This window comes from Benincasa hispida, chromosome 11 (assembly GCF_027475165.1).
Source record: "Benincasa hispida cultivar pf3 chromosome 11, pf3_genome.v1.1, whole genome shotgun sequence".
NCBI lineage: Eukaryota > Viridiplantae > Streptophyta > Magnoliopsida > Cucurbitales > Cucurbitaceae > Benincasa > Benincasa hispida.
The window spans coordinates 37,824,081-37,833,405 of NC_143488.1; the positions used below are offsets into that span (position 1 = coordinate 37,824,081).

Below are 9,325 nucleotides of genomic sequence, written 5' to 3' on the forward strand. Positions count from 1 at the left end.
CCAGGGCATCCCTCAGATCCCGATCGAAGATGTTGTGCTTGCCGGCGTATGGATGAAGTGGAGTGGAAAGCTTCCCTCTCAGGCTTGCTTTCTCGGTGGAATTGACCTCTTGCACAGAGCTTCAGCTTTGGGAATTGGAAGCATTCCTTGCTCGGAGACTCACTTTTCAGCCTTTTCTCGTCGTTCTCCCAGATTTTCTATGTAAAGTCTCTTCATACCAGCCTCATTTGCAATGAATTCAAGGAATCTATTTATAGACAAGACCTTGGCTCTTCGTATTGGTGGTCCCACTGTATAATTATGATAATTCCTACCATGGTGTAATGGAAAAGTTCTCTCTGCTTCATGATCAATCTGTCAGAATCGTACAACAGAAAGCTGTACACTTATTATAATCACCTGTGAATGCGTTGCTCTTCACATTTTCGATCAATCGCCGCATGCGGTGTTGTTGTTTTGATTACCGCATGCAGTTGAAATGCGTTGATTGCTAGAGTCCATGATCGATCGTCGCATGCACCGTCATTGTGTTGATCATTTCTTCGTTCTTGATCGATTGGCACATGCGATGTAGATGCGTTGTACATTTTTTCCTCGAGCCATTAACGCATGCGGTGACCTATTTCCTGCAAAACAGAGACTGGAACATTCTATTTCGCCATCGCAATGGGGTTAGTGGATGCGTTCATGACATTTTATAATTTTTGTATTTCTCAGCCAATTCTTATACTATCGACGCAACTTTCCCTTCTTTTTGTCGCATTATCTAAACAAAACAACATAAATAACTTGTATTTCTACAAGTTATCTGCATGCGATATATGCGATAAGTCTATAGGACATACACATAAACCTCTATTCTTATTTATGCGATGACAAGATAGCACACACATAAATAAGGCGACCACATAATATCATTCCTATCTCTAGGATGCATGTGATGCAAGTTGACAAACAGAGCTTATCTCTAAGTCCCTATCTCTTGTTTATGCAAGTCTAATCTTGCTCTTTCGAGTCCAGATTCTAACCTAGCTCTCTCGAGACATTAGGTTCTTTCTTTAGATTCTCTCTCGAGTAACTCTAAAAGGTATTTTACACAGCATAAAATAAGACAATCGCAAGTAATGAACTTCCTAGGTCATGTTAGCTTAGTTCTTCTCAACCCATTCGACTAGTTTAGCTACTCATGCATATTAAGAGAATGAATAGATGTAGAAATAAAACTTCCTTTGTATAAATATGAATATGAAGTACAAAATAACAATGCAAGTATAGAATAAAGGGCCTGGTAGAAATCTCTTGCTGCCAGGCGTTTACACTGTTTTCTACTGGTGCTCTAAAGATAATCTCGCTCTCGCGAGAGTCAGCCCGCTCTCTGCTTCTATGCCCTAAGGTTCTCTCTCGAGTTGCCCTAAGCGATCTCTGGCGCCACCACTCTTCTCTTGCTCTTCCTTAAAATGAAAAAGGAAAAGTATGGAGAGAGGTGTGAACTTGTGGAACAAAAGATCGTTAAAACAGTGAACCCCTTTTTTGAAGAATGCCCTTGGTATTTATAGAGCATCCATGGTGAAAGGCGACTTCTCTCTCCTGGTTGTACAGATGGAACAACTTTAATTCCTGACTGATACGCCGAATAATTGTCACCGAAAAATCTGAATGTACTTTGTGACCGTTATCGGCTGTCGACTTAATTTGGATTCGACTGTCATCAGCTTTCTGTCCCATCGTGCTTAATTGGCCTTTCACCCAAATGCGCCCACCATGTTGCGCTGACCAAGTTACGGCGATCCTTCTCGGACGAATGTTTGTGAGCATGATCAATGCAAAGCCTTACGGTGAAGTTGCACTCGACCGATTATTTCCTATGTAACATCCTGATTTTTTTTTATTTTTTAATTATTTATTTATTTTTTATTATTATTATTGTTGGCTACTTGGATAAATTATATGAGATTTATGTTTTTTTTGGCCAAGCAAAAATATGATTTAATTATGTGGAATTAATTGAGTTTTATTTTGGCTTATATTTTGGGAGATTTGGTTATCTATGGAGATAATTAAATGTGTATATTAGATTCTTTTTTTTTTTTGGAAAAAGAAAAAATATATATAAGTATATATATTTTGGGAGATAATTAAGGATTTTTTTTTTTTAAGGGAAAAGGAAGAGTTTAATTTGGTTATATATATATTTGTGGAAAGGTTAAAGAAAAGAGAAAAGGAAAAAGAAAAAAAAAAGTAAATTTTCTTTTTTTTCTCTCTCTCTCCATACGCAAGCAGCCCCCATTTTCTCTCATTTTCTCACCGTGACCTCCTCGCCAGCGCCGTCACAAACAGCTTCACCTTGCCGTTCTGTCGACGCCATGAGTAGCGCCGCCAACCTCGCCGTTCCGTCGACGCCGCGAGCAGCGCCGCCAACCTCGTCGTTCCGTCGACGCCGCGAGCAGTGCCGCCAACCTCGCCGTTCTGTCGACGCCGCGAGCAGCGCCGCCAGCCTCGCTGTTCCGTCGCCGCCACAAGCACCGCTGTATCGCTGCTGCGCCAGTCGACCGCTGCTCGCCTCACCGACGTCAGCCCCGCCGTCCAGTTTTGCTTCTGTCACCGTTCGCCCGCCACTGCCTTTTTTCTAGATTGGGTAAGTTTGGATTGTTTTGGGCAAGGTTTGGTGTTGATTCTTTTTAAAGTGCCTCTTGGTGTTGGAAACGATTTTAGTGTTACCCATTGTGTCGACTTTTAGGATTTGGATTTCGAGGTGTTGCTAACAAAGAAAGGACCATTCTCTTCATCGAAGAGTTTTAGTTTTGGTAAGTTTTGTGTAAACTGGTTGGTTATTCTTTTGGATTGAGAGTAATAGTGGAAAAAAAGTAAGTTATTGATTTTGGAATTAATTCTTGATCAGATTAGCTACTTGAATCAAGTTTTGGAATTTGTCTTGGATCAAGCCACAACTTTGGGTTGATTCAAGTTTTCCAAAGGTTTTAAAGAATTATTTGCGTGGACTTTTGTGACCAAGTTGAGGTAAGTGATACTATTACTGGTGCCTTCGTGCCAGACAATCTAGATTAGACTTATGAAGTTACTTGGTTGACTCTGGAGCATGATTTTGTTTGATATTATGTTTTACTAGTTGCATGGTAGTTACAAGTATTATGAGCATGTTAAAATTATAATCAGTACTGATATTATGTATGTGATGCATGAATAGACCAGTAGAGCAGTTTATTGTCTTGCCTTGACGCGTATTATTACTATGTTTGACGGTGTGCCTACGGGCTGCTAGACATGCGTGAACCGACAGGTTAACGTTCATGTTATTATCATGTTTGACGGTGTGCCTACGGGTCGCTAGACATACTTGAGTCGACAGGTTTACGTTCATGTTACTTTTATTTTCATGTTTCATGTTTTAACGGTGTGCCTACGGGCCGCTAGACATGCGTGAACCGACAGGTTAACGTTCATGTTATTATCATGTTTGACGGTGTGCCTACAGCCGCTAGACATGCGTGGGTCGATGGGTTCACATTCATGTTATTATCATGTTTGACGGTGTGCCTACGGGCCGCTAGACATGCGTTTCAAGGCAAGATAGTACGTCTTTGGGTTTTTCTTTCATCATAAAAAGTCGATGTAACTATATGAGCTACGGGCTAATTTTATTTTTTCTTTCTTTGTTCATGGATGCATAGTCTGATCCCCGTAATGGGATCACTTACTGAGTATTTTATACTCAACCTTTATCCTTATTTTTTTTTTCAGGTAAGGGCAAGGACACTCAGGCGACTGACAAGAGGAATTCGTGACAGTGCCAAAGGAACCAGAATTCGCTTCCGCATTTGACTGTTTATATTTTCGCATGTTTTGTTTTTATTCATTCATGGATTTATCTTAATTTAATTAATTAATTTATCTATTTATTTATTCATTTTCTTTTTTATAAATTGTTTCTTGTTAAAAAGGGATGCCCGGGTTGAACAATTTAAGATTTTGAGATATGTTAGAACATTTTTTTTTATATAAGAACATTTTTTTTTATATACTTAATGCAGTTTAAGATTATGATTATTTTCTTTAATTTACTTTATTTTCTTCAATGAGAATATTTATGCATGCATGTAGTAGCGATTCCCTTTTTAGTAGTCCTAGAAAGTGGGGTTGTTACAGTTGGTATCAGAGCCCGTGTTTTGGGGTTCTGTAGACTGACTTATTATGTAAGTCCAGATTGTTCCTTTGGCAAAACGGATTCTTCGTCATCGCCAGGTATGTCCTTTATGAAAAGTATTTAGAATAATATGCACTTGAGTTAATAGCATTTATGATTGCAATTGATGTGTTTTGTGCTAGTAAGGAAAGTAGCTAAGTGGTAGTTGCGAATAACTGTCAGGAAAATGGTTCGTGTTAGGGGAAGAGGCAGTCATAGGGTTACCGGAAGGGGGCATGTTCCCGTAGAGCAGAATCCTTCAGTTCAGGATCAAAATCCTCATGATGAGGATCCACAAGTTCAGGACCCTCCGGTACCAGAGGATTTCTTGCCGCCTAGGGACCCCTCTGGGTCAGGGTGGCTGCGAACCTAGACACAAAGTAAAGCTCAGCACACGGCCATGCCACCACAGACGCAGCCTACCCCCGTCGCTCCAGCAGAGGTTACCGATTGGGCAGCCACTATTAGGGAAGCAGTTACATCAGCTGTGTTGGATAAGGTAAAGGACATGTTGGACGAACGACTGGCTCAGTTTGCCCAGTTCCATCAGACATCACCACCACAGGATCAGGTGCCGCAAGTCCAGACTCAGAACATGATCTAGAACCAAAGCATGTCAGGCCTTTCAGTGGAGGCTAAGCATTTGCGATATTTTAGGAAGTATAACCCTAGCACCTTCAATGGATCACTAAAGGACCCTACCAACACATAATTATGGATATCCTCGATTGAAACAATTTTTCGTTATATGAAATTCCCAGAAGACCAGAAGGTGCAGTGTGCTGTTTTTATGCTTACCGATAAGGCTCAGATATGGTGGCAGTCGGCAGAAAGGATGTTGGATGTAGGAGGGGATCCAGTGACTTGGGAGCAGTTTAAGGAGCACTTTTATGCGAAGTACTTCTCTGCCAACCTGAGGTACAATAAGCAGAGGGAGTTCTTGGAGTTGAGGCAGGGACACAGGTTAGTGGAGGAGTATGACTAGGAGTTTGATGCCTTATCCCGTTTTGCCCCAGAGTTGGTCGCCACGGAAGCCATGAGGGCAGAAAGGTTCGTTCAAGGCCTAAAAGACAGTATACGAGGTATCGTGCGAGCATTCAAACCAACCACTCATGCTGAGGCACTTTGTTTGGCAGCCGAGGTGGACCCACAGTCAGAAGATGAGTTTTCACGAGTATTCGGGGCGGGGCCTTCCTCAGGTCAAAAGAGGAAAGCCGATCAGAAGGCTTTCGAGCCTCACCTCTATCAGAAGGTTCAAGGTTCAAACAGATCGCTTCGTCATTTTAGCAGCAGGCTGCCGAGACGGGTACGGTGGAGAGGATGCGACTGGTGTGTAACTCGTGTGGACGACGTCACTGGGGTCGATGTTTGGCAGGCACCGGAGTTTGTTTTCATTGCAAGCAAGAGGGGCACTCGGTAGATAGATGTCCTGCTAGAGGCACGTTCGGTCTTAGGAACCAGTTTGTAGGCCGTGATCAGAGGAGTTCGGATAGGCCCCAGCATCAACAAGGTTGTGTTTACTCTACCACTCGGCAGGAGGCCGAGAAAACAAGCACTGTTATAACAGGTACGCTCCCAATCTTGGGGCATCTTGTGCTAGTATTATTTGATTCAGGTTCGTCCCATTCGTTTATATCATCACTGTTTGTTAAGTATGCCATGTTAGAACTTGAGCCTTTACACTTTGTGTTGTCGGTTTCCACTCCGTCTGGAGAAATTATGTTAGCAAAGGAGAAGATAAAAGCATGTCAGATTGAAGTAGCGAGTCATACCCTGGATGTGACTTTAGTAGTCTTGGACATGCGAGATTTTGATGTGATTTTGGGCATGGATTGGCTAGCTGCTAACCATGCCAATATAGAATGCTCTCGCAAGGAGGTGATCTTTAACCCTCCCACGAGAGCCAGCTTTAAATTTAAAGGGGCGGGGACGGTGGTCCTGCCGAAAGTGATTTCTGCATGAAAGCCCAGAGGTTGCTTAACTAGGGTACCTGGAGTATCTTAGCTAGTGTCGTCGACACTAGAGAGCCTGAAGTCTCCTTGACTTCAGAGCCAGTAGTACGTGACTACCCGGATGTCTTTCCAGAAGAACTCCCAAGTCTGCCGCCGCATCGGAAGATAGACTTTGCTATTGAGTTGGAGCCAGGCACAACTCCTATCTTGAAAGCTCCGTACAGAATGGCCCCAGCAGAACTGAAGAAACTCAAAATTCAGTTGCAAGAGTTTTTGGATAAAGGTTTCATACGCCTAGTGTGTCCCCTTGGGGTGCGTCGGTGCTGTTTATGAAAAAGAAAGATGGGTCATTACGGATCTGCATTGACTATAGGGAACTAAACAAGGTGACTATCAAAAATAAGTATCCGCTTCCCAGGATTAATGATTTGTTTGACCAATTGTAGGGAGCTATAGTGTTTTCTAAGATTGATCTTCGGTCGGGGTATCATCAGTTGAGGATAAAGGACAGTGATATTCCCAAGACAGCTTTTCGTTTGAGGTATGGGCATTATGAGTTCGTCGTGATGTCATTTGGGTTGACGAATGCTCCTGCAGTATTCATAGACCTGATGAACAGGGTGTTTAAGGAATTTCTTGACACCTTCGTGATAGTCTTCATAGATGACATTTTGGTTTACTCTAAGACAGAGGCAGAGCACGAGGAACATTTGCGAAAGGTTCTAGAGACCTTGAGGGTGCAACAGTTATATGCTAAGTTTTCCAAGTGCGAGTTCTGGTTAAAGCAGGTGTCCTTTCTAGGGCATGTGGTGTCCAAAGAAGGTGTATCTGTTGATCCTGCAAAGATCGAGGCAGTCACGAGTTGGTCTCGTCCTACCACAGTTGGAGAGGTACGTAGTTTCTTAGGGTTGACGGGCTATTATCGTTGTTTTGTGAAGGAATTTTCCCGTATAGCCGCCCCTCTGACCCGGTTGACCAGAAAAAGAGCTTCCTTTATTTGGAGTAAGGCTTGTGAGGATAGTTTCCAAGATCTCAAGCAAAGGTTGGTTATGGCCCCAATTCTCACCGTACCCGATGGAACAGGTGGTTTTGTTATTTACAGTGACACCTCCAAGAGAGGTTTGGGGTGCGTGTTGATGCAGCAAGGTAAGGTAGTTGCTTATGCCTCCTGCCAGTTAAAGAACCATGAACTGAATTATCCCACACATGATTTAGAGTTGGCAGCTGTTGTTTTTGCTTTAAAAATCTGGAGGCACTACTTGTATGGCGAGAAGATACAGATTTTCACTGACCACAAGAGTTTAAAATACTTCTTCACTCAGAAGGAGTTAAACATGAGGCAGCATAGATTGTTGGAGCTAGTGAAGGATTATGATTGCAAGATTCTGTACCACTCAGGAAAGGCAAATGTAGTGGCGGATGCTCTAAGTAGGAAGGTAGCCCATTCAGCAGCTTTTATCACCAAACAGAGTCGTTTATGTAAGGACCTTGAGCTGGCTGAGATAGCAGTGATTGTAGGGGAAGTATCTGCGAAGTTAGCACAATTGTCAGTACAACCAAGTTTAAGGCAGAGGATCATTATTGCTCAACGCAGTGATCCTTACTTAGTTGAAGTAGCGCAGCATGTGAAGATGGGATAGGGTGGTGAGTTCTCCTTGTCAGTAAATGATGGTCTTACTTTTTGAAGACGTTAATGTATTCTAGCAGATAGTGACCTCAAGAATGATCTGTTATGGGAAGCTCATAACTCCCCATTTTCAATACATCCTGGCAGTACCAAAATGTACCAAGACCTAAAACGTTGCTACTGGTGGAATAACATGAAAGTAGAGATAGCAGAGTTTGTCAGTAAGTGTTTGGTGTGTCAGCAGGTAAAGGCCCCAAGACAAAAGCCAGCAGGTTTGTTGCAACCTTTAAGCATACCGGAATGGAAGTGGGAACATGTCGTAATAGATTTCATTGTAGGTTTGCCGCGAACGGTGAAGGGTTTTACAATAATTTGGGTTATAGTGGATAGACTTACCAAGCTGGCACATTTTATTCCAGGGAAGTCTACATATCTAGTGAGTAGGTGGGCCCAGGTTTATATGAAAGAAGTGGTAAAATTGCACAGGGTACCAGTGTCCATCGTGTCTGATAAGGACCCTTGTTTTACCTCCAGCTTTTGGAAGAGCCTTCAGGCAGCATTGGGTACACGTTTGGATTTCAGTACAGATTTTCACCCACAATCTGACAATCAAACTGAGCATTTGAACCAGACCCTGGAGGATATGTTACGTGTTGTGCACTAGAGTTTGCAGGGAGTTGGGACTCTCATCTGCGTTTGAGGCTTTTTATGGGAAGTGTTGTAGGTCACTCGTATGCTGGGATGAGGTTGGTGAGCAAAAATTACTAGGACCTGAGTTAGTACAGACCACGAACGAGCCAATATAGAAGATTAGGGCCCGAATGTTGACAGTTCAAAGCAGGCAGAAGAGTTATGCTGACGTTAGGCGTAAGGACCTGGAGTTTGAAGTAGGTGGAAAGGTGTTTCTGAAAGTGGCACCTATGAAGGGAGTGTTGAGATTTGACAAAAGGGGTAAGTTGAACCCTCGTTTCATCGGGCCATTTGAGATCTTGGAGCGGGTTGGCCCTGTAGCATACCGACTGGCCTTGCCCCCATCTCTTTCTACAGTTCACAATGTTTTTCATGTTTCCATGTTGAGGAAGTACGTAGCAGACTCATCTCATGTTGTGGATTATGAGCCTTTCCATTTAAATGAGAACCTGAGCTACGAAGAAGAGCCCATTCGAATCCTGGCCAGGGAAGTGAAAATTTTGCGCAACAAGAAGATAGCTTTGGTGAAGGTTCTTTGGCGAAATCACCAGTTCAAGGAAGCAACGTGGGAGCGCGAGGATGACATGAGGATGCATTATCCCGAGCTTTTTCAGGATTAGAACTTTCGAGGACGAAAGTTTCTTAAGGGGGGTAGAATGTAACATCCTGATTTTTTTATTTTGTAATTAAATTTTTTTTATTATTATTGTTGGCTACTTGGATAAATTATATGAGATTTATGTTTTTTTTTTGGGCAAGCTAAAATATGATTTAATTATTTGGAATTAATTGAGTTTTATTTTGGCTTATATTTTGGGAGATTTGGTTATATATGGAGATAATTAAATGTGTATA

General features: G+C 42.4%; 1 protein-coding gene across 1 annotated transcript; it reads left to right on the forward strand.

Annotated features, from left to right (window-relative positions):
- The first annotated feature begins 8,601 nt into the window (after positions 1–8,601).
- Positions 8,602–9,090, forward strand: LOC150032613 (uncharacterized). The gene has a single exon (XM_090306956.1). The coding sequence runs from the start codon at positions 8,602–8,604 to the stop codon at positions 9,088–9,090; it is 489 nt and encodes a 162-aa protein (XP_090163082.1).
- Positions 9,091–9,325: the final 235 nt, after the last annotated feature.